Below are 26,182 nucleotides of genomic sequence, written 5' to 3' on the forward strand. Positions count from 1 at the left end.
TAAAAAAATATTTTAAAAAACCATTTGTCTGTGCAGGATTTGTTTTCCCTGTGGGCCATCATGGGAAGATACTCCCTTCAAGTTTTGTGAACTTATTGTGGAATCTTCTATTCTACTCTGTAATGTAACATGCTTGCTCTAGTATAAAAAATTTAATATGATTATTTTACTTGTAATTTTTCTGTGCAGCAATTGGAAGAATCTGAAAGCCTTCCTGCTAGTACACACTTCATAAGTGTTGGATTGAATCTAGGTGCTAATGTTTTTTTCTTTTTTAGTGGTGCTGAGGATTGAATCCAGGGGTACTCTACCACTGATCTACATTTCTAGACCTCTTTATTTTTTATTCTGAGACAGGGCCTTGCTAAGTTGCCCAGGCTGGCTTCAAACTTATGATCCTCCTGCTGCTTCAGTCTCTCAAGTAGCTAGTCTCACAGGCATGTACCACTGCATCTGGCTCCTAGGAGCCAAAATCTAAAAGTGAACAAAAAAACTGAGCAGTGGGCAGGACCACACTGCTCACTGTAGGTGTTGGGCTTAGGGGCTGCCAACCTCATGACTAAGGGCCTTACTTTTTTTATTTTTGTACTGAGAATTGAATCCAGGGTTGCTATACTACCATCCCTAGCTCTAATTTTTAGTTTTTATTTTGAGACAGGGTCTCACTAAGTGCGTTAGGGCCTTGCTTAGTTGCTGAAGCTGACCTCAAACTTGCAATCCTCCTGCTTCAACCTCTAAAGTCATTATTAGGCGTACACTATTGCACCCTGCTCCAGGGCCTTGAATTTTAATGGCCACCATCAGTCAGTTCAGAGTGTTGTACTTGAACCATGTAGGAGTTGGAATTAAGTCATCAGCATAAAGTGAAGCCACTTGAAAAAGGACATTTCTAATAAGAAGTTGGCACTAAAGAAAACCCGACTGGCAGCCAGACATACGGCAGAGAAGTTGGAATGCCTCATTTTGAGTCTGTTACCACAGGCCTATCCTTGTGGATTCTAGGCCGAGTTAACATTACCCATATTATCCAGAAATCACCAGCCATGAAATGAAATGCCAATAAAAATGAACACAGAACAAAACTTATCTAGTTAACATTCATAGGTACTTGAAGCAGATCCACCCAGCAGAGATATTTCTGTTCCAGGCAGCATTTCCACCAATAAAGGACCACAAAAATGAATTTAAGATTGAAAGTAACAAAATATATGAAGAATGCAGTATGCCCAAATATCAGGGACAGGATGAGTAAGAAGTTTAGACTTCATTTAACCTCTGATTATAGAATTTTCAGATGGAAACAATAGATACACTTAAAATCATGAAAGATAAACCAAAATAGAACTAAGTGTGAGAATTAAAACTATAAAACTTTTAGAAGAAAGCATAGAAATCTGTGACCTTGGATTAAGCAACTGTTTCTCAAATATGATACTTAAAGCACAGACAACTAAGGGAAAATAAAAAAGGAAACTGGGATTTAATCAAATTTAAATTGAGCTTCATAGGACATGATCAGAGTAAAAAGACAACCCATAGATTGAGGATAAAATATTTGAAAATAACATCTGTTTAAGTTTGAGGATCTAAAGTATAATAAAGAACTCTCACAGTTCAACCATAAAAAGACTAATAATGCAGTGTTTAAATGGGCAAAAAATTTAAATACAAATTTCTCCTAAGAAGATACAGAAATGGCCCGTCAGGTGGTGCATGCCTGTAATCCCAGCAACTCTGGTGGCTGAGGAAGGCAGATCCCAAGTTCAAGGCCAGCCTCAGCAATTTAGCAAGACCCTGACTTAAAATAAAAAGGATTAAGGATGTGTCTCAGCAGTACAGCACTGATGGGTTACAGGAGTACTGCCAAAAGAGTCATAACCACGTCATGAGCCATCAGGGTGAAATGCAAATCAAAAGTACAATGATTAGTTGGGTGTGGTGGCACACACTTGTAATCTCAACTACCTAGAAGCTGAGGCAAGAGGATCACAAGCTCAAGACCAGCCTAGACAACAAGACTCATTCTAAATAAAATAAAGGACTGAGGGTGGGAGCACTTTCCTAATATGTGCAGGGCCCTGGGTTCAATCCCAGTATCTCTGCCCCGCCCCACCACCACACACACATACCAAATATAATAAGATATCACTTCACATCAATTAAGGTAGCTGAAATCATAAGATCAGATTGTCAGATAATAAGTATTGATGAGGGGCTGTGGCTGTGGCTCAGTGGTAAAGCACTTGCCTCGCATATATGAGGCACTCGGTTCTATCCTCAGCACCACATATAAATAAATAAAGATATTATGTATCTACAACTAAAAAAAAATTTTTAAATAAGTATTGGTGAGGATAGGGAAAACTTGGAACCCTCATATACTGCTGGAGGGAATATTGTTCAGCTGCTTTGGAAAACAGTCTAGCAGTCCCTCAAATGGTTAAATAGGTGTACCCAAGGGAATTGAAAGCATATGCTAATGCATTAACTTGTACACAAAGATTCATATCATTACTACTCATAATAATCAAAAAGTAGAAACACCTCAAATTTCCATTAACTCTTTGACAACATGTATGATATATCCATACAATAGAATATTATTCATGAATCCAAAAGAATGGAGTACTTGCCTGTGCTACAACAGGGATAGACCTTAGCCAATAACAAAAGAACCACTTATTGTATGATTCTGTTTATGTGAAGCATCCAAAATAAACAAATCTAGACAGAAAGTCAGTTAGTAATTGCCAGGAGTTGGGAGGGGAGGAAAGGAAAGGGAGTGATTATTGATGGGTATAGTTTCTTTTTGGAATTATGAAAGATCCCTGAAATGAGATGATGGCAGTGGTTGCACAAACTTATAAATATTCTAAAAACTACTAAATTTGGTATTTTAAAATGAATTTTATTATATGTGAATTATGTCTCAATAAAGGATAAAAAGAATAACACACCATCAAAAAGGCCAGACAAATTTGGAAATGAACCAAAGTACTTCTTGGTTTGAAAAGAAAAATAATCATTGCAACTAAAAAGTCAGTGGCTATTTCAAAAGAGCAGATTACAGCCAACTGAACAAATCATTCAGTCTGAAGAACTGGTCAGAGTGCTGCAGAGCCAAATTGTAGGGATGCAGGGATGTGCACCTTATAGGAGTCCCCCAAAGGACATGCTGCCAGAGCTGTTGTCTATAGGAGTTAACAAATTAATTGAATCCAGTTTTGGAAATATAGTGAATTCTGACCAGAATAAAATTATTTACCCAACTGAGAGAACAGCAGAGTTCTATAAATAGAAAGTTTTTGTGTTCTTTGAGAAAGTTACCCTATGTTTGTCTTGTCTAGTTCCTTGGCCCCTGGCCCAGGTACTCCTAATTCCTAGCTCTTTCTCTTGGGTTGTATATATATCCTGACCAAGAAGCAGAGGAGATACTATTGAATTGGGCTGCTAGAGGCTTTTTTGTGTGTGTGTGTGTGTGTGTGTGTGTGTGTGTGTGTGTGTATGGTATTAGGGATTGAATCCCAGTGTCATTTTACCACTGACCTGCATCTCCAGCCCTTTTATTTTATTCTTCTTATTTTATTTTTATTTTTAGATGGAGTCTTACTAAGTTGCCCAGGCTGGCCTGGAAATTGCTATCCTCCTACCTCAGCTTTTCAAGTAGCTGGGATTACAGGCATACATCCCCATGCCCAGGCTGGAGGCAATTTCTTGCCTGCAAATTCTAGGGTCCTGATGTCATTAGGGTTAATCCCTCATCAGCTCTGTTCCCAAGATCTCAACACATTTTAGCTATACATACAGCTCTTACAAGACCTGTAGAATAAGGAATCATCAAGTTTGTCATTCTGTGATTCTCACTTGAAAGTGGCAGTGAGCAAGTATTCACTTGGGGCTGAGCTTCCTGCTTTCAAGACAGAATGTGTTCTAGTGCTAAATTCTAAGAAAAAGTTGGAAGCCTGGGGATATAGGTTAGTGGTAGAATGCTTACCTAATAATGCACAAGGCCCTGAGTTTGATCCCCATCATGAAAAAGAAAATGTTTTTTTAAGTTTAGTTGGATCTTGATAAAAGCTAGGAGGAATCCCCAAACATACTCATCAGTGAAAGTTTCCCTTTGGGGCCTTGTGTCTCTCAGTGGTTAGATGTTGCTCTCAGAGCCATACACACCACAGTTGAGTCCCAGTTTTCCATCTTAGTGGATGTTCAGATACATTTTCTTTCTGAGCCTGTCTCTTCACTGCTAGCATGGTCCTCACAGGAGACCAGGCCTGATAGAAGGTGTCCCTTGGGCATTTAAGAATGAGTTCCTCTAGAACCTTGTCCTGATCCTTGTGTCACAGTGAGCAGCACAGGTCAACTCCTGCTGTTGCTATTTTGTTGTACCTCATTGTGTCTGAGCAATGAGGCCCAAGCAAACCTGATTGACCCTCTTAACCAAGAACCTCAGGTGAGATTGGGAGCCAAATACTAGCCTCCCAGGTGCAGGGTGGTATTTCTGGGTGAACTTGTGAATTCTCTACTCCAACCTGCTTTCTAACCGTTTGTCAGGGAGAGACATAGGGCCCTAGGGTAAGTTACTACAAGAAAAGTTGGCCTAAGCAGACAGAACCTAGAATGAGACCCATTCACAAGTAGGGCAGCTCTGGCCAGCTATGTTCTTCCTCAGCAGATCCTCTAGGGTCACTGGGTGACCACTGGTATAGGCCCACTCACAGGTTGAGGAGATATATGTTGTTCTCAATAGGCCACTTCCCTCAGGAGCCCTGAACAGAGTGACAGGCAGAGGCAGGAAGAGGGAGACTCCCAAGGGCTCTCAGAGGTCCCAGCAATGGAGAGGGAAGCAGGATAAGTTGGGGCAGTGCCAAGCAAAATGGCCTTCCTAGGCTAGTGTTGAAATGACAGGACATGATCAGGCCATTGAGAAACTTACATGATAGTTTGGCCTTGATTTGAAATTATTATGGTATCTTACAAAACTCTTATTATATACACTCTGAACTTTTAAAAATTATTTTGGCAAGCACTAACTTAGAGTTTCCAGAACAATAAGCTATATCCACAGATGGATTCTTTGCCCTGTTCTAGAGAATTAGAAGTAGGGAATCCAAATTCCAGTTGTTCATTGTTAATACATAGAAAGCAACCTTGCAGTTATCACTTGTTAGTTTTTGTTGTTGTTTATTATATCTTGCAACCTTGCTATTATCACTTGTTAGTTTTTGTTGTTGTTTATTCTTTGGTATTTTCTATAAGACATTGATGTCATCTGTGAATCAAGATAGTTTTTTCCTCCTTTCCAGTCTATGTGCCTTATCTTTCTTTCTCATGTTATTATTGCACTAGGTAGGACTGACTTCCTGTGCAACATGTTGAAGAGGAATGGTGAGAGAGGATATCTTTGCCTTTGAGAAAATCAAGGAGGAAAATAATCTAGTTTTTCACCATTATGATTTTAGCAATAGGGGGTTTTGTAGGTATTCTTAATCAAGTTGAAGAAACTCCATTCTATTCCTATTTTGCTGAGAGTTAATTTCATAAATGTTGTTTGATTTTGTGAAGTACTTTTTCTACATCTCAGGATAATCATGATTTTTTTTTTAATTACAAGATTTTTTTTCTTTAAACTTCTTAATGAATAAATTGATTTTTGGATGTTGGACTGGTATGCATACTTAGAATAAATCCCTTTAGGTTATGGAGTATAATTCCTTACATATGTTGTTGGGTTCAATATGCTAATGTTTTATTAAGGATTTTTTTGCATCTATTGTTTTTATTTTCACATTTTTTTATTGGTGCATTATAGTTGTGTGGAATGATGGGACTTGTAACATATTCATACATGTTCACAATACACAATATAATTTGGCCAGTATCACTCCCCAAAACATGCTCCCTCTCTCCCCACCTTCCACCACTTGGTCCCTTTTCTCTATTGATCTCCGTTTGATTTTCATGAGACTTGCCTCCACCTTTCTTTTCCTCACTAGCTTCCACATATGAGAGAAAATGTATGACCTTTGACTTTCTGAATTTTACTTATTTCGCTTAACATATTGGTCTGATAATTGCCCCTTTTTCCTGAAAATAACACAATTTCATTTTCTTTATGGCTGAATAAAACTCCATTGTGTATATTTACCATCTTTTCTTTATGTATTCATCCACTGAGGGACACCTAGGCTGGTTTCATTAGTTTGGCTATTGTGAATTGTGCTGCTATAAACATGGGTAGGCATGAAAGTATGATGACTTCAATTCCTTGGGATAAATACTGAGGAGTGGTATAGATGGATCAAATGGTGGTTCCATGCCTGGCCTTTTGAGGAACCTCCATACTGATTTTCATAGAGGTTGTACTAATTTACAGTTCCACCAACAGTGTAAAAGTGTTTGTTTTTTTTTTCTCCACATCCTATCCAGCATTTATTATTGTTTGTATTCTTGATGATGCCATTCTGACTGGTGTGAGATGAAATCTCAGTGTAGTTTTTATTTGCATTTCCCTAAATGCTAATGATGTTGAACATTTTTCATATATTTGTTGGCCATTTATATTTCTTCTTTTGAGAAGGGTCTATGTAATTCATTGTCCATTTATTAATTGGGTTATTTGGTTTTTTAGTATAAAGTTTTTTGAGTTCTTCACATATTCTAGATATTAATCCTTTGTCAAAGAGTAGCTAGCAAAGATTTTCCTCCCATTCTGTAGGTTATCTCTTCACATTTCTAATTGTTTCCTTTACTGTGCTGACTCTTTTTAACTCTTTTTAATTTGCTACCATCCCATTTGTTAACTCTTGGCATTATTTCCTAAGCTTTAGGGGTCCTGCCTCTATGTTTAATGAGAGATGTCCATCTGTTAAGAGTTTTTCTATTTTGTAATGTCTTTGTCTGGGTTTGGTATTAGGATAACGATAGCCTCATAGGAATTAGGAAATATTTCCTCTGTTTCTGTCTTCTATAACAGATTGTAGAGAATTGATATAATTTGTTCCTTGAATGTTTGATAGAAATCACTAGTAAAACAATCTAGGCCTCATGCTTTCTTGGAAGGTTATTAATTGTTGAATCCATTTGATTAATAAATAGAGATTTATTCAAATGGTCTAAATTTTCCTTGTGTGAGTTTTGGTAGATTTCTTTCAAGGAATTGGTATACTTCATCTAAGTATTCAAATATGCAAGAATAGAAGTGTTGAAAAGAAGAGGAATTTTATTCCTCTTAGGATGTTTGTGTCCATGAGATCAGTAGTGAGAATGTCATCTTCATTTCTGAGTAATTTGTGTCTTCTCCTTTTTTCTTGATTAAATTGCCTACAAGTTTAACAATTTTACTGATCTTTTTAAAAAAATTCGCTTTTTCATTCATTGATTTCCCCCTCTTTTGTTTTTATATTTTCAACTTCATTGATATCTGTAATTTTTATTTTAATTTCTTCTGCTTACTTTAGGCTTACTGTTCGTTTTTTATGATGGGGAAGTTTAAATTATTGACTTCAGATTTTTCTTTTCTAATATATACATTCAGTGCCTTAAATTTCCCTTTTACTCTTGCCACATTGCTTTTACTCTGTGCCACAAATGTTATTTCTGTTTGATCTTTAAATATTTGGGTATTTTCCTGTTATCTTTTAGTGATTAATGTCTGGTTTAATTTCATTGTGGTCTGAGAACATATAGAGTTATGGCCTAGAATAGTGGTATATTTTGATGACTATTCCATGTGAGCTTGAGAAAAAATGTATATTCTACTATTGTTGAAAAAAGTGTTTCTTAAAATGTCAGTGAAGTCCAAATAATTGCCAGACACCATGGTACATGCCAGCTACTTGGGAAGCTGAGTCAAGAGAATTATAAGTTCATGGCCAGCATGGAAACTGTGTCAAAGTGAAAAAAGAGTGGTAAAGCGCCCCCAGGTTCAACTCCCTAGTATGTGTACACACACACACACACATATGACGATATTGTTCAAATAATTATTTCCATATTGATTTTCTATCTACTAGATCTGTTTCTCTTATAGGGATGTTAAAATCTCTACTATAATTCATATATTTCTCCTTGTAGTCTATTAGTTTGGGCCCATATATTTTGATATTCTGTTGTTAGACACACACGAATTAAGGATTATTAGGTCTCCTTGGATAACTGACCCCTTTATCATTGTGTAATGCTTCTCTTTATCCCTGCTAGCTTTTCTTGCTCTGGTGCCTACTTGGTCTGAAATTAATATAGCTTTTTTAGATTAATGTTAGATTAGCATATCTTTATCTCTTGTTTTTGTTTTTAAATAGACTATTTTTAGGGCAGTTTTAGTTTCAGAGTAAAATTGAGTAGAAATTAGAGTTCCCATGTGACCCTGTCCCCATAAATACAAAGCCTCCCTCCATTGTCAAAATCTGATGTGGAACACATTATTATCACTGAGTTTACAGTTTACATTAGGGTTCAGTTTTGGTGGTATTCATTTTATGGGTTTTCAATCCACCCTTAGAATACTTCACAGAATAGTTTTGCTGGGGCTGGGGTTATAGCTCAGTGGTAGAGCACTTGCCTCTCAGGTGTGAGGCCCTGGGTTCGATCCTCAGCACCACATAAAAATAAATAAACAAAATAAATATATTGTGTCCAACTATAACTAAAAAACTTAAAAAAAAAGGAATAGTTTTACTTCCCTAAAAATTCTGTCCTCCAACTAATCCCTCCCTCCCCCTTAACTCCTAGCAACCACAGATTCTTTTTACTGTCTGCACAGTTTTGCCTCTTCCAGAATGTCATACAGTTGGAATTCCTTTACTTTTTTGTGTGTGCGCTTTAGATTGTACCCAAGTTCTTGGCCATGCTAAGCATGTCCTCTCCCACTGAGCTGTATGCCCTATCTCTATCATGTGTGAGGCACTGGGTTCGATCCCTTGCACCACATAAAACTATACAAATGAAATAAAGGTATTGTGTCCATCTACAACTAAGAAAAAATATTTTTAAAAAATGTTTAGGGACTAGAGTTGTGACTCAGTAGTAAGAGCACTTGCCTAGCATGTGTGAGACCCTGGGTTCAATTCTCAGCATCGCATATAAACAAATGAATAAAATAAAGGTCCATCAACATCTTAAAATTGTTTTTTTAATGTTTAATATAAACCCATCTTTTAGAAACATTTTTTTCATTCGTTTTGTCTGTAATTGGTGTATTTAGAGCATTCACATTTGAAGTGTTTATTGATATAGTTGGATTAGTGTCTACCATGTGTGTAACTGTTTCTATTCATTGGATTTGTCCTTTATTTTTTATCTTCCTCTCCATTTCTAATTGAGTATTTTATATAATTCCATTTTCTCTCCTCTCAGCATTATTATACTTCTTTTTAAAACTTTCTTGCAGTTGCTCTGGTGTTTGCAGTGAATATTTGCAATCAATCTAGACTATTGTCATGGATAGTACAGGCATCTTAATACAAAATATTCCAAATTTCTCCTTCTGTGCCTTATAACATTATTACCACTTCATTTATTTATAAATTTTAATCATCTAATACATTGTTGCCATTATTAGTTTGAATAAAAAGTTGTCTCTTAGATCAATTGAGAAGAGTAAAATATTTTCTTTTATGTCCATTTATTCCTTCTCTAACAGTTTTCCTTTCCTCATACAGATATGAGTTTCTGAGATACATCATTTTCCTTCTCTTTAAAGAACTAACATTTTTTGCAAGGCAGGTCTGCTAACAAATTCCTTCAGATATTTGTTTTTGTCTGAGAAAGTCTATATCTTCTTCATTTTTGAAGCTTGATTTCACTGGATACAGATTTCTAGGTTGGTGCATTTGTTTGTTTGTCTTAGACAGGATCTTACTTTATTTCCCAGGCTAGTCCCAACTTCTGAGCTTAAGTGATCCATCTACCTTAGCCTCTGAGTAGCTGGGGCTACAGGTATTCATCACTGCATGTGGCTTAGTGGGTTTCTCTTGAATGGAAAATATAATGTAGTTTATCCTTTTGTCTTATAAAGAGGGTTTTTTTTCCTCCTGTCTTCTAAATTTTCTGTGGTTTTCTATAGTTTGAGTATGTTATGCCTAGGTATAGATATTTGGTATTTATCTTGTAAGTGTTCTCTGAGCTTTATGTATCAGTGCTTTGGTATCTTTAATTGATTTGGAGAAGCTCTTTGCTATTGTTCTTCATATTCTCAGCTTTTATTATCATTATTATTATTATTAAATTCTGAGACTTTCCATCTCTTCAACTTTTTCCATTGGAGCCCTTAGCTTATTTATCAGTTATTTAAAATCTTGGTATGATAATTCCAAAATTTCTGCTGTACCTAACTCTGATGTCTGCTTTGTCTCTACACTATGTATGTTTTTGTTTCTTGTGTCTCAGCATTGTGTATATTTTTGTTTCTTATTTTGTTTTTTACTTTTGCTTTTGGGGTTTTTTTTGGTTGTGGTTTTGGTTTTTTGTTTATTTCATTTTGCCTTTTTTCATACCTTGTAAAGCTAGGCATATTGTATTGGATAAGTGGAAATGAGGTATATAGGCATTCATGAGGTTTTGTTTATCTGGCTAGGAGTTAGGCTGTTTTCTTTCTTATAACTGTAGGTCAGAAGCTTCAGTTTCTTCCAGTGACCTTGCTTTGTCTGTAGTCTTTAGGTTTCCCTAGAAACTCTTTAAATACAATCTATGAACTGGGTGTCACCACACCCAAATTACACATGCATGTAATCCCAGCCACTCACGGGATTGAGCAGGAAGATTGCCAATTCCCCGCCTGGCAAGACCCTATCTTAAGATAAAAAGTAAAAAGTGTTGGGGATTAGTGGTACCCCACCACTGAGTTCAATCCCCTGTATCACATTTTTTAAAAAAAAGTGGGGGAGGGTTGGTGTCAGTGTCTTGCAGCTCTCTCAGTTGTAATTTACTGTTATTATACTGAAGCCTTGCTGATGTGATGATGAGGTATTAGGAAGTAAAAACATTCTATAATCTCATGCTTAACTTTCCCTTTTACGTTGTTGTTGGATCAGAATCCCTGGGCTCTAGTATGAATCCCTGGGCCTAACTATATTCTTTCAAAAGAGTTTCTTAGCCTAGAGTGGTGGAAGAGGGCAGAAGCTAGAAGGGGCTTGGATTGGTTAATTGCCTGCCCTTCCTCCAGGTGAGGTAAAAAGCTCTGGCAAGGTAGTTTCACTGGAGGGCAGAATTGGCTATAGATTATGGTCTGGTCATGTTTCAAAATGTCTACCTACCTTCCCCAAACCCTAAAAGAACACAGGGAATTATTTTCTTCATTCTGAATCTTCACACTGACAACCTGGAAGGGTACTTGAAAGTAAAAATAAGGAACACTTGGATATCCTCTTAACCAGGAGTTTCAACTCTCAATCTTATCCACGCTCAGCCTCCAGCAACATGACTGTTAACTTTGAAAGTATGTCTGCCAGTACCCACTTTGGCTTCTAATCGAGGTCAGCTGCGTTTTTTTTTTTGTTTTGTTTTGTTTTGTTTAAATAGGATTTTTTTTTTTTTTTTAAGAGAGAATTTTTTAATATTTATTTTTTAGTTCTCGGCGGTCACAACATCTTTGTTTGTATGTGGTGCTTAGGATCGAACCCGGGCTGCATGCATGCCAGGCGAGTGCGCTACCACTTGAGCCGCATCCCCAGCCCCAGCTGCGTTTTTTGTCTTTATTCATCTTCAGTTTTCAGGGTGTCAGTTTTTCTTTTGACCTCCATTCTCTGATGGATCTAAAAAGAGTAATAACTTTTCAATTTTTCAATCAATATTTGGGGATTAAAATGGATTTTTAAACATTACAAAATTAATAGTTGTGTGGAGAAAGTCATGGTGTCTGTTTGTGCAGGTTGAAAGAACAGAATCTTGTGAAAGAGCTGAGGCCCCGGGATCTCCTAGAGAGCAGCAGTGACAGTGATGAAAAGGTCCCCTTGGCTAAGCCATCCTCATTATCCAAGCGAAAACTTGAGCTTGAGGTAGAGACAGTGGAAAAGAAGAAAAAGGGGCGTCCTCGGAAGGACTCCCGTCTCCTGCCCATGTCTCTGTCTGTCCAGGTGAGGCCTGAGATTCATCCTGCCTGCTCCCACTCACCTTCCTGGACTCTGCACTGGGAGGCCCTTCTTGCCATGGTGCACCTTGTCAGTATGGGATGCTTTGGGAACCATTTGGCTTAGATATAGACATCAGGGATTGTATCATGGAGTGTGGGAGGCCACACTTCCTCACCCCCCTTTCAGTCCAGCCAGAACCCTTTAGCAAGTTCCCTGGTGTCAGCTCCCTTATCTGTGAGGTGAGAATACTTGTAGCATTCTCTTTTGCTTTCTCCCTCACAGTAAGTACAAATACCCAGCCTCACTTTTGGGTGACTTACTTTTACCTAATGCTTCCCCTATAGTGTTGGGGTGGGGCTCAAGGATGTTTCTGCTCTTCTAGTCTCCAGCCACCCTTACTGCAGAGAAGGAGGCCATGTGTCTGACTGCACCAGCACTTGCACTGAAGCTGCCAATACCAGGCCCCCAGAGAGCATTCACCCTCCAGGTAAGTGCCGGGACACTCCTATGACTCCCTTGAAGGCATATACATACATTTCTCTTCCCAGTATAAACTCTGTCTTTTCAGTGCCTTGGGGACTGGTTTGCAGTGGCTCTCCATTCTCTTCTGGAGGCAGTCATAGTTAATCAGAGTACTTACCAAATCTTGGCAAGAATGTTAATAGCTTCTTCTCCTTCCCACCCTTAGGCCTCTTTCTCCGTGGTTTACCTTTGAAGTCCCAAATGCTCAGTTGCCCTTACTATCACTCCTTCTGGATTACCAGCCCCTTTAAGACTTGTCTTGGGTGTCTCGTTTCCTGGAGGCGTCCTGCATCTCCACCCTTAGTCCTGGCAGCCTCAGTCTTGGTGCCCATGAAACTGTTGGGTCATTGGTCAGTCTCCTGACAGTTCCATTGGCCTGTCTGCTTCTTTTTTTTTTTTTTTTAAGACAGAGAGAGAGAGATAATTCTTTAATATTTATTTTTTAGTTTTTGGTGGACACAACATCTTTATGTTATTTTTATGTGGTGCTGAGGATCGAACCCAGCGCCCCGCGCATGCCAGGCAAGTGTGCTACCGCTTGAGCTACATCCCCAGCCCCCCTGTCTGCTTCTTGATGCTTGGAACAGGGTCATCCTCAGAGCTGATAGAGCTCTTAGAGAAGCTTATAACCATGAGCTTATTCAAACACATTTCTAGAACAAATAATCCCTCAAACCCAGCAACAGTGTCCAGGCTTCTCCCTCCTTGGCAGCTTTGCACATAGTGACCTCTCTACACACCCTCAAGTCCTCAGGCAACATTCTTGGACCCTATCTATGGGTCATATCCCATTGACTGCCCACTACTCCAGGCCCAGATTAGACTTCATAGGGCAATGAAGGCCAGACATCAGCCCTTCCCAGCCATAGGTCTTTGTGGGCCATAATACAGAGGAATGAAACAGGCGGAGCCAAAGGATAAGTGTAGGACCCATCTAGTTTTTACTGCTGATGTGCATAGAAACAGGAAGCTTCTCTAGCAGTTAGCAACTCAAAACTTCCCTTCCAAACTAAACCATCCCTGAATATCTTCACTTTTGAGTGCCACTTGAGGCTATGCTTGCTTTCTGGATGTCTATAAAGGGGATATGGCACCTAGTGGAGCCCTTCATCTGCTCCAGCTATACCTGCTAGTATGACTACACAGTACAAACTTATAAGCTGTTCTGTCTGGGTTGGTTAGCTCTCCAGACATACAAAGCTAAGCTCATTTAGTGCCAGGCACTGAAGTAGGCACTTCTCATGCATGCTATGCTGGGGACTTTCTCACCAGCATAGTCTCAGAATGAACAGAGACTCATTGCCAGAGAGAATATTGACGTTTTCTAGACTTTTCTCCCAGTACGACACAGGCTTTCTTCTTACTAAATACTGCAGTTTTTGAAGATCTTTCAAGAAGGAGGCTAGAAATCCAAGTCTCAATCCCAGCTCTGTCCCAGCAGTTCTTACTCTCAGCATGTTCTTGGGAAGTCATCCCCCTGTGAGATGACATGGTGGCCCTCTTGCCCTGTCCTGTTTCCCACACAGCTCCCACCAAATGTTACCCTCTTTTGTTGGCCAACCAACTAGTCTACCTGTCTGTGTCTTCCCCCTATTTCACAGCCCAGGGCTGCAGAGCCCCTGAACATCTCACTTGTCTTGTGAACACAGTCTGAGTAAGCATGCTTTCACCTGAAAAGATGTGTGTTTGCTTTCCTCCATCTAGGTGAGCTCTGACCCCTCCATGTACATTGAGGTGGAAAATGAAGTAACGGCCGTGGGGGGTGTAAAACTGAGCCGACTGAAGTGCAACCGGGAAGGAAAGGAGTGGGAGACAGTGCTCACTAGCCGGATCCTCACTGCTGCCGGCAGCTGGTAAGAGCAGGCAGGAACCTGTCTTGTCATGTAGAGTAGACATCATGAGCTGTGTTGGGTGGCACTTTTACTGTCCTGGAATTTAGCCTGTCTGAGGGAGGACTGCTTCCACTGAGGCTCACATTGGGCCTTAGTCCAGGCCAGTCATGGGCATTTCTCATATCAGTCCCTACCTCATCAATGAAATCATTATGATTATTCCAATGTTATAGATGGGGAACCTGAGTCTTGAGAATCACCCAGGCCAGGCCCTGAATCTGGTGGTCTTATTTCTTTGTCTGGCTAGATTCTCAAAAGTCTCAAGTTCCAGGCTGAAGTCTGCCTGGCTCTTGCTGACCTCAGTGGTTTCCTTCCCTAGACCCAGATTTTCATACAAGTTAGGACAGGATTTTATGACTACCTCCTAAGTCCCCAACCCTGTCCTCCCCAGATTCTTCACTTTGGGGAGAGATCTTAATTCAATGATTAATTACAGTGTCTTCCCATGGGCTCCTGGCAATGAGTATGAGCTCTGTCTTTCCTGTGCTCCATCTGAAAAGAGGACTGATGTTTTCCTCAGGTGTCTGCCAGGCATAGGGCCCTAGTTAGGTAGAAACCCTTACAAGGACTTTCTAACGATGACCACTCAGATGCAGTCATTTCAATTAGATCCTTAGTTTTCTATTATAAGGTCATATGTAAATGCTTTCACACAGGTCTGCAAACATTGGCCTTAGGTCTTAGGTCAGGACTCCCATAGGCCCTGAGTAATTTTTATGGTGTTAAACCTAGAAGAGCCCCGCCATTGTGTTTCTCACTGAAATTATCTTTCAGGAAAAGCACATAGAGCTCCTAATCCCAACTACCTATTTTTTGGATTCTACAAGAGCTTCCACTCTCCATCCCCGATCCCAAGGCAGATGGCATGCCTCAGTTGAAGGCCTGCCTCAGTTGAAGGCCTGCCTCAATTGAAGACCAAGGATATTAGCACAATCATCCCCATAGCAACACAGCAGCTATTGAGGGGGTCCTGCTAGGTAACTGAGGGCTTCTTCTCCTATATAATCCCACCTACTCAGGCCCAGCCTACAGACCTGCTCCCTAGTGCTACAGCCTAGAGCAATAGCTTCCTGAGCCAGGATTCAGATTTCTCCTTCCTTTACAGGGCTCAAGGAAGGCCCTGACCATCAAAATGAGCAGATAAAATTCAGTCACAGCAACACAGAGAACTCCCTGCTTCCAGGTCCTACTGGAAGTTTTCTCAAGATTCATACTTTCAAAGTAGACATTTTGTAAACAAAAGATCCTCAACTTGCTTCTCCCTTTTCAGAGACCAGTAACATGTCACATTAGGAATAAGTTGGCAGAGCTCTTTTCTTAGCCAACCTTCTTACTCTCGGCCTACTGGGACAACAGGCACTGTAGACCATAGGCCCTGGCTCAGCAGGATAAAAGTCCTGGAGGGGACTTAGGATGGTCTGCTATGGTCAGGGCCTTGCTGGCTACATACCTGCCCTTGCTTCTTGGAGTCTGAGTTCTAGCCTCTTGCACCTATGACTGAGCCTCAGCCGTCCCTTGCTGAAATGGCAGAAGCCTACTTGTGCTGGGCTTACCTAAGGAGTCTGGTAGTCACTCAAGGAAGGCATTGGACAGTGTGTGGAATGGAAACATCTTCTCTGAAGCATTTCTTGCTCAAAGTGACGCACCTCTCCAAGCTCAACCATAACAGCCCTTTGAGTATACTGCTGGCATCACTTGTGGCGACTTGTACCAGTTCCCCACACTCTCCCAGCCTGCCTCAGCAGAGACCTTGTTTGGACTTCTCTGGCTGTTGATACCCAGGAGACTGTCACATGGACTTTCTGTGGCCTCCTCATCTGATGAGTGAGGCATGCTTCCTGGTGACCATCATGTACGGCTGTGGTACTCCAAAGCCCTTGCACTCCTTGTTAGCTCAGAAAAGTATGAATAGCCATATGGGCAGGAGTAGAACAGAAGTCTCTCTTAGGAAATCTCAGGTAGGCTCTGCCTTGCTGTCCCCACCCCAACCTAGTCCTTGCACAACTTCTTCTGGCCTCTCCCTCTGGCTTCATCTACTCAGCAGAATGCTATGTCAGAAGCAGGCAGAAGGAATGCTCTGCATCAACCTGGTTGTTGCCTCTGCTGCAGCACCTGGTCCCTGTGACATCTGCCCCTCCTCTGCCTTCACAGTGATGTGGTGTGTGTCGCCTGTGAAAAGAGGACGCTGTCGGTGTTCTCCACCTGTGGTCGCCGCCTCCTCCCTCCCATCCTCCTGCCGTCCCCGATCTCTACTTTGCACTGCACAGGTTCCTATGTCATGGCGCTCACTGCTGCAGCTACACTGTCTGTCTGGTGAGAGGCAGGCACAGGGTGGGGTGGTTTTCATGCAAGACAGTGCTATGCATTTCCCACCTCACTGCAGGGGTAGGGAACACAGCAGAAAAGGCAGACATTGGGCTCAGGAGGAAGCCCTGAGAAGTCAGCAACACTGCTTGTGTTGGCTGCCCCTGTGGCTTAAGGATTAAGGAGGCAATGCAAAGGGAAATGAGTCAGCCAACCTGCTCTGCTGACATCCTTACAGGAACAAACTGCATGACAAATTACACTGCCTAATGGCATGTGCCAGGGTCCTTAGGTGGATTCATCAGCAGTGGGATCCAGATGGCAAAGGTGGCCACACTCCTGATATGACTTCTGTAGCTGGCTTCTCCTAGAATGGGTGTGGGCATTGGAGACAGCTGCCTGGGACCTCTGGATGGAGGGCTGTGGGTTTGTGTGTAGGGACCAGGGTACCTGAGTGGCTGAGACACACTTTGATGTGTTTATCTCAGGTGGAGAGTAAGTTGTTCCCTGTCTCCCTCTTAGGGATGTTCACAGGCAGGTGGTTGTGGTGAAAGAAGAGTCTCTACACTCCATCTTGGCAGGTAACCCCTGCGGACCCCTCCTCCCTTGGGGACTGAGACCTAGATCTGATGCACATGGGCCACTTCAGCCTAGATAGAAAGCCAGGCTCAGGATCCAGCCCAAGTGAGACAGGATACACTTACATAGCAAGGAGACAGGTTTTCTGGGCAAAAGATTCAATGGGTTCCTGAGAGATAAGAAAGATCTTGTTGAATATTAGTGAAAATGGCTCACACAGAGCACTGTAAGTAGCCTTCCCTCTTTTCCAAGTCATCATTAAAGACCTTATTGCTGGGATCATGGGAGCCAGGGTTCAGATTTCTCCTTAGATGCAAACACTTGCTGATCAGAACACACCAGAACTTATTCCTGTGGTGTCCCCCAGGAAGTGATATGACAGTGTCACAGATCTTGCTGACGCAGCATGGAATCCCAGTGATGAACCTATCTGATGGGAAAGCGTACTGCTTTAATCCGTCACTCTCTACGTGGTAAGAAACTCCATCCCCACCCTGCCCCTGCTTCGTGGGATTGTCTATACTGGACAGCTGAGCAAAGGCTTCAGGTCTTGGGAGTCAGGCTCTGAACTCTGAATGGCAGCTAGTATATACTCTACCATCACTGTGGGCTGCTGCTGGCCTATGGCCTCTGCCCTCAGAGCCTGTACACAGGAACATGGCCTGCTGCATTATTTTCTGGGGCTGGTTTTTGGGATGTGTGTGTGTGTGTGTGTGTGTTTGTTTGTTTCTTTGCAATATTGAATATTTAACCCAGGGCCTCATTCATGCTAGATTAGCCCTAACACTGAGCTACATCCCCATCCCTTGAGCCCGTTTTATTAGAATAGGTATTTGGAAATTTTTATGATTCTTGACAGATATTTTTCAGACTGGCCTCTTTAACCAACACCAGCATAGGAGAGTTGGCTTCATAGTAGCCTTGCCAATGTTAGTCAATGTTGTGAACTTAGTAGGAGCAAAGTAGCCCCTCAGTAATTAGTAATGGTGGAAACAAACTCACCCATATGGATGATTTTTTTTTCCTTTGTTCAGTTTTGAATTTAGAGCCCCCTTTTTTAAGTTTGCTATCTTCTAGCCCATTTTCTGTTAAAACTTGCCAAATACTTTATTATTCAGTTAAAAAACAAAAACAAAAACAAAAAACTCTGTCACCTACCCTCTCAAATTGCAAAAAGCTTGTGAGTATGTGTGATTACCATAATAATGGAAATGAGCTGATTATTAAAAAAAGACATGTCGACTTTTTATAGTCATCCTTGTATTTTGTACACATTTACAAAGACAACTAGCTGTTTTTAAAATGTGTGGAAAGCTGATTACAATAATGCATGCCCATAGTGCCAGCTACTCTGAAGGCTAAGGCAAGAGGATCCCAAGTTCAAGTCTAATGTAGGCAACAGAGCAAGATCCCATCTAAAAAAAAAGTATCTGGAGTATGTTTTCTTAACAGAATAGTCCTGAGGAGGTAGAAGAACTGCCTTCCTGGGGATGCTGGAGAGGCATAGAAATGCTAGAGACTGGCTTTCCCTGGAGTTGTAACAGACCCAGGCCACACAGGCCCTGGGTAGGCCACAGCATTGTGTAAGCCAGGCATCCAAAACATACTTCACACACAGTAACACCTTAGTCATCAGGAAGTGAGACTGAAGCTAAAATATTCATAGTGAGAACCCTATCAGTAACCTTTCCTTGAAAATATAATTTATTAGGCTCTTAACTAGGAAACCTGCCAGTTAATTGGCTTCTTGTACTGAAGTGCAATAACTGTCAGCCTCTGTTTGTGTGCTGCCAGTGTGGTGGATGGGGCTTAGTTCTTTTTGGGGGGTTGGGAGGTGGTACTGGGGATTGAACTTGGGGGAACTTGACTACTGAGCCACATCCCCAGCCCTATTTTTTGCAGTTTATTTAGAGACAGAATCTACACTGAGTTGTTTAGTGCCTCGCTTTTTGCTGAGGCTGGCTTTGAATTTGAGATCCTCCTGTCTCAGCCTCCCAAGCCACTGGGATTACGGGCATGCGCCACTGTGCCCAGAGGGGCTTACTTCTTTCTGGCTTTTTTTTTTTTAATATTTATTTTTTAATTGTAGTTGGACACAATACCTTTATTTTATTTATTTTTATGTGGTGCTGAGGATTGAACCCAGGGCCTCTCATGTGCTAAGCGAGCACTCTACCACTGAGCCACAACCCCAGCCCCTGTGGCTTTTTTGACAGCCTCTTCTGGTAGGCCTCCTAATTTTTCTGACCTTTGATCCTGTCTTTGATTCTTCAGGAACCTGGTTTCTGACAAGCAAGACTCACTGGCCCAATGTGCGGACTTTAGGAGCAGCCTGCCATCCCAGGATGCCATGTTGTGCTCAGGACCGTTAGCCATAATCCAGGGCCGCACCTCCAAGTATGTGAGCTGAGAACTTTGGCCACTATCAACAGGGCTGCCCTGGGAGGAAACCAGGCCTAGTCTCTGTTTGTCTGTCTTTGTGCCCCAGTTGCTGCTCAACACAGAAATCAGGGGTGGGGGGAGTGGGGGGGTCTCTAAGGGTGTGGATCCACATCAAGTAATATTTCATGGTTGGCTGGAATATAGGCCCTGTCACTTCAGGGGTCCAGATTATAGTCTGAGGATGCTAAATGTCATAAATACCTATATGGGGCAGGATTTTGGGTGGGTGGGTGGGGAATCGACCACTGGTGTATCATCCCAGAGACCTAGATGGTAGGTGCACTGTAGAATATTCTTGGAGTACTAAGAAGCCCAAAGCTGGGATGTGATGATGGGCAGGTCAACAAAAGTCTCTGGCATCTGCCAATAAACTGGTTGATAGATGGGAGGACTTCTACAACCAGATGTCTACCACCCCTGCGAGCTCTGTCCCGGTACCCTAGAGCATGTGGGAGCATTCCTGAACATTGCCCTCTGCTTCATATTGCCTGCTTTGTTGGTCTCTACAGCTCTGGAAGGCAAGCTGCCCGGCTTTTCTCCGTGCCTCATGTGGTACAGCAGGAGACCACGCTGGCCTACCTAGAGAACCAGGTTGCAGCGGCACTCACCCTACAGTCCAGCCATGAGTACCGCCATTGGCTCCTTCTTTATGCACGGTACCTCGTGAATGAAGGTGAGGTCCTGTGACCCAAGTGGCCTTATCCATTTGCTCCTCTATTTTCTAAGGCCTAGCTTAGTCCCTGGGAATCAAGGAAGAGATGTAGTGGCCTAGAGCTCTCTGAACTCCTTTGCATTCCTTATAGGTCCCCATGGTTGTCCCCAAAGGCCCTGGCCTCCCTGATAGCAAGCGGGACCACACCTCCCACCTCCAAGCCTGAGCTATAATCAGGGCAGCTCGTAGGCATTCAGCCCTGTCATGAGCTCCAGGCCCTGAATAGAGTAGGCTTGAGGATGTTCTTCAGAGGAACAAGACAGGAAGGTTGGCAGTGGGAAAGGAGGATGGAAACATGCATGGAAAGACCTGCCTTATAGGAGCAGACTAGATGTTCTGGCTCCTGTCTGCCACCAAGGCCTGTCATTCAAGGCAAAGGCATCTTCTGGCAGCATTTCTTTTCCTTCTCTGAGTCCCTCCTGCTCTGGACAGCCTATCTGCTGCCCAGCAATTCCAAATGACCCTCTAGCCAAGGTCCTCCAGCCTGATCCTGCTAAGGCTATCAGAGCACCTATGACCTCTTGGTGGCATACCCTACAGAAAGCAAAGTGTGCTGGAAGAGAGGCTTTACTGTCTTCAAAGTAACCTCTAACAGCCTTTCATCTCTCATTGAGCAAGCATCTGGTCCTGACTTACCAATTCTTCTTCCCTCAAGCATAGCCTCCAAGGATTGTGGCATAGGACTGGCCCTCCCAAAGCTCTCCCTGTGTTCTTACACAGTCCCAGCCCCTTCCAGAACTTCTTCCATATCTTTACCTTGGTTCTTTTGCTTTGTTCTTGTCATCACTTTCCCATTTTGATTATGATTTAAAGAAAAATATTAAGTACAAAAAAAAAATGTACAAAACACCTGCAAATATACTCTCAGAATTTATATTTTTCCTCCTACTTTGTAAATATAAGAGTGTGTGTTTATATACACTTGTAATGACAACAAACATTACTGATCCCTAACTCCTTTCCCAGCAACTCCAGTGATAAGTTTGATGTTTACTCTTCCCACTCAGTCCATGTGGCTGGCTGTTATGTACCAGCTCTCCTAAATACTCACCTTCCTTAGTTCTGATACCTGGGGTACTCAAGTTACATCTTGAACCTCATGCCCCACCTTTCCCAAAACCCCCACTCCTTGCCTTCTTCTTTGGTTTACCTTATCCTAGGTATTTAGCAGTACTCACTCTGAGTTCCACATAAAGACTTCTTCCTCTAAGCTCTACCACCTGTTTGTAGGGTCACTTCTACTGTTTATATTTATTTCTCCATCTTCTATACATTTGTTTTTCCCTAGATAATATACCAGGACCCCTTCCCTCATTTCTGTCCCTTGTTTTCTCAAGTAAAAGAGCAGGAATCAAGTGTTAGAAGGAGACCCCATTCACTTTCCAAATTCCTCAGGGTTCATTCCTCCTTTTCTGTACCCTTTGATTCCATCTGTTTCCTAGGCATGCCCCCAAATGCTGCCTAAGTCCTCAGACTCTGCTTTCATAGCCTTTCTGGCAGTTGCACCCACTACAGCAGTGCTTCTGACTCTCAGTCACCACTCTGCAGTTGGGCCCTCACAGTCTGCTTCCTTCTCATCTCCTCTCACAGCAGCTGCTGACATGTCTTCTCTCAAACAGATCCCACCAGCCCACACCCTTCCTTCCACAGTTTCCCATATTTTCCACCACTGTGGGGAGTTCATCATCACAAAACTGGCCATGTCTGGTTTTCCTGTGGGATACAGGTGAATGAATGAAAATCTGTGATTGTGGCCCTCAATGCCCTAAACTGAGAAACACAAGCATTTGCCCATAGTAGGCAATAAAATAAGTGTTCATTCTGTTGTTGTGATATACACAGCAATTTAGCATTTTCAAATTTTTATTTCTTTTTATAATGTGTTCCTATTTCTGTTTTTTTGTTTGTTTGTTTTTGTTTTTGTTGTTCTATTTTTCTATAATTAGGGTTTGAATACCGACTTCGAGAAATATGCAAGGACTTACTGGGTCCGGTTCACTGCTCCACTGGAAGCCAGTGGGAGTCAACAGTAGTGGTAGGTGCTTCTTTAATTCTTGCCTCAAGAATTCTCTTGAAACATGAAGGTGAAGGTTTTAAAAATAAGATAAAGTGCTTGAAGTTCCTCCCTGTGACACTTCTCTAGCACCCTACCCTGGGCCCTGGCATCAATGAGAGGCTAACATGCTGGCACTCCACAACCAGGCAGAAGTTGGGCTCTGGGCATCAGGAGCCTGGAGAGCTCTGTTCCACATTCATGCTGAGGAAAGCTGCAGGTAGAATGCTCTGGGTTTGGTACGAAAGATACTTACCTCCATTCCCTTTTGTGAGCCTCACAGTCCAGTGAACAAGGTACTTTGATACTATAGATTAGTGTGAAGAACAAAATAAGCAGAGTAATGAGATAGGAGTGGCCAGGAATGATTAGCAGGGAATAGCTTGGAAGATGACATTTCAGATGAAACCTAAGAATGAGAGGGTGCCAGCTGCAGAGATCTGGGAGAACATTTTCTGATGGAGATAATAGTGAAGGCAAAGAGGGCTTGGCACATTTTTAAGCCACATTTTAGTGGGCAATAAGAGAGGTAAGATAGGAGAAACATGCAGGAGATAGATGACAGAGACTTCTTGAGGAACTGGAATATTCTAGGACTACCAGAGTTGGTATAGAAAAACAGTCAGTGTGTCTTTTACACCAGTACCAGAAATAGATGAAGGTGACTTGGATCAGTGTAGTGGCCATGGAGTGAGCAAGAAAACAGATTCATTATGTATTTAGCAATCAGAACCACCAAGATTTGGTCATTGAATGAATGTGGAAGGAAAGAGAATTATGAACATGTTGCCTCCAAATTTTTCGACTAGCAAAGATAGATGCTAGTGTTATTGAGTGAATCAGGAAAGGAGCAAATTGGCAAGGGATGGGAGAAAGTATGGATCTAAGAGGTAGCTCACAGCTTTATTCAATCATTCAGCAAATTACTGATGGAGTATCCAATCTGGCCAGGCATGTTCTAGGCATGGGGCAACTCAGTAAAACAAGGTTTACTGAGTCCCCAACTTCGTGGATCTAAATTCTTGTGGAGAGAAACAGACAAAAATAAACATAAAAACAGAAAATATATAATATCTTGGGTGGTGTTGGATTCTATGGAAAAAAAGTAAAGAAGGCAGGGGGATATGTAGTGTTGGTGGGATGTTATTTCATGTTGTGTGACCAAAAACACCTTGACTGAGTAGAGACCAGAAAAGAGGAGGAATGAAACCATGCATATATTTCAGGGGAAGAACATTCCCCCAGAGGAAAAAGCAAGTAAGTGCAAAGGGTCCAGGGTGGGAGAACTTAGAATATAAAAAGAGCCAGGTGTAAGTAGCTACAATCTCAGTGATTCAGGAGGCTGAGACAACAAGAATCCAAGTTTGAGATCAGCCTCAACAGCTTAGCAAGGCCCTAACAACTTAGTGAGACCCTGTCTCAACATAAAGACAGAAAGGGCTAGGGATGTAGCTCAGTAGAAAAGTGTCTCTGGGTTCAATCCCCAGTAATAAAAGATAGAAAAAGAAAAACAGTTGAGCTGAGTGGCAATAAAAGGGTGAAAGAAGCCAAGGTGAGAAAGTTTGGAAGGTCATTCCTCATAAGACATTAAAAGTTTTGGCATATACAGTGGCCTCCTCTGTTTTTTATTCTATTTTTTAGTTTTATTACAGTATTTTCAGTTGGCTAATGCTGGATTCAGAATCAGTTCCCTTTAGATCATTGAACATATTCTTCCATAGACTTTCAGCATCCTGAGTTGTTGCTTAAAAGTCTGATGTAAATCTGATTTCCATTGCTTTATAAGTACTTTTGAGATCCTGGGTTGGTGTTTTGAAGATTCCAGAGCTCCACATCTTTGTCTTTTATTCATTCTCTGGATAGACTTGTGACATCCTTTAGTTCTCTTCTTTGATTATATCCTCTCTTTCATTTTTTCCATCATCTGAGAGAGATGTCCTTTTTTTTAAAATCTGCCTTCTCATTTTTAAGATTTCCAATTTGCTGCTGAATTCTTAATTTAGTCTTTTTATTTACTTGAGCATAGTAAACTTAGTTCAAAGTTTTTATGTCTGATAGTTTTAGTATTAGGAGCCCTAATGGATATTTCTGTTGCCTATAAATGTTTCTTCTGTTTCTCATTCCTATATGTTCTTAATTATTTTTGACTGCTGGATATGGTATTTTAAAAACCATTTGTAGAAAGAGTTTGAGCCTAAGGTGATGTTATTTTCTTCCACAAACCACTTTTATTTGCCACTACCACAGAATGCTTGAACTCGTTCAGGATCAAGGTCTTCTGAGCTGCCCATAACTCAAAAGCAGGCAATAGTTGTCACAGAAGTGGTTTGCTTCCAATTTGCACTAGGGAGCATGACTTTGGGGTAACAGCACACAGGAGGTGTGGATAACAAGGATCCCTTTTCTTAAGCCCTAGTCCTGGCTTTAGTCTCCCAAGGCCTTCAAGTCTGGTAGAATTTACTTGCCAGCTATAAGCAATATAACTTCCTGAGACTTTGTCCAGGAGAACCTTTGACCTTCACCTCCCAGAGTCACCCATCAACGTGGTCTCACCTGCTTTCTGCAATCTATAAACCTCCTAAAATCTATGGCTGCATGTGGTCCCCTGTGACTTGTGACAGAGGCAGATGTTTTCAGCTCTAGGTAGATAACAGTCACTGAAATAGACTTTTTCTCCCCTCCAAAACAAATTATTATTCTAACCTTTTCTTCATGGTCACAAAGTAGTTCTCATGTCTGAATTCAAGGAAGGAGAATAGGAGGATATCAGTACCAACAATATCCACTCTTCTCATCAGGAAAACAAAAAAATCTCCCAGAAACTAGATTGTCCTCATGGGCAATCATTAAATCACTTAGGCTCTCCTATTACAAGAAAGTAAACGCTTTTCTGCCTGTATAAAAAAGATTATGTAATTTATTCTAATTAGGATCCTATTCTTGTGGTTGTACATGATATGGAGTTACCCTGATTGTATATATTCAAATAAAGGCTAGGAAAGTTATGTCCAATTAATTCTTCTTTTTTTTTGAGAGAGAGAGAATGAGAATGAATATCTTTTTTGTAGATGGACACAACACAATGCCTTTATTTTTATGTGGTGCTGAGAATCCAACCCGGGTCGCGCCCATGCTAGGCAAGCACTCTACGGCTGAGCCACAATCCCAGCCCCATGTCCAATTAATTCTACTATTCTTTCCCATTCCCCTCCCCACTCCCTTCCCTTTATTCCCTTTTGTCTAATCCATTAGACTTTTATTCTTCCCTTCCCTACCCCTTGTTGTGGGTTAGTATCCACATATCAGAGAGAACATTCTACCTTTGTTTTGGGGGGACTGGCTTATTCACTGAGCATGATATTCTCCAGTTCCATCCATTTACCAACAAATGTCATAATTTCTCTCTTTATAGCTGAGTAATATTCCAGTGTGTATATATACCACATTTTCTTTATCCATTCATCTGTTGAAGGACATCTAGGTTGCTTTTGAGTATAGACCCAGGAGTGTGATAACTGGATCAAATGGTGGTTCCATTCAAAGTTTTTTAAGGAACCTCTATACTGCTTTTCAGAGTTGTTACACCAATTTGCAGTCCCACCAGCAT

The 26,182-nt window shown here is 41.4% G+C and overlaps 1 protein-coding gene across 3 annotated transcripts in view; it reads left to right on the plus strand.

The window, feature by feature from the left end:
* Window positions 1-26,182, plus strand: part of Hira (histone cell cycle regulator) — a 100,737-nt gene that overhangs the window by 64,246 nt on the left and 10,309 nt on the right. For 2 of the 3 annotated variants that reach the window (XM_027924357.2, XM_027924359.2), the window contains 9 exons: window positions 11,870-12,074; window positions 12,454-12,558; window positions 14,298-14,446; window positions 16,637-16,798; window positions 17,312-17,370; window positions 17,736-17,841; window positions 19,643-19,765; window positions 20,320-20,483; window positions 22,469-22,557. In XM_027924357.2, coding sequence (XP_027780158.1) covers window positions 11,870-12,074; window positions 12,454-12,558; window positions 14,298-14,446; window positions 16,637-16,798; window positions 17,312-17,370; window positions 17,736-17,841; window positions 19,643-19,765; window positions 20,320-20,483; window positions 22,469-22,557 — 1,162 coding nt within the window. The remainder of the gene's footprint in view (window positions 1-11,869; window positions 12,075-12,453; window positions 12,559-14,297; window positions 14,447-16,636; window positions 16,799-17,311; window positions 17,371-17,735; window positions 17,842-19,642; window positions 19,766-20,319; window positions 20,484-22,468; window positions 22,558-26,182) is intronic. The other variant, XM_027924358.2, reaches the window with a different exon arrangement.

Source organism: Marmota flaviventris, chromosome 1, assembly GCF_047511675.1.
Source record: "Marmota flaviventris isolate mMarFla1 chromosome 1, mMarFla1.hap1, whole genome shotgun sequence".
Taxonomy (NCBI): Eukaryota; Metazoa; Chordata; class Mammalia; order Rodentia; family Sciuridae; genus Marmota; species Marmota flaviventris.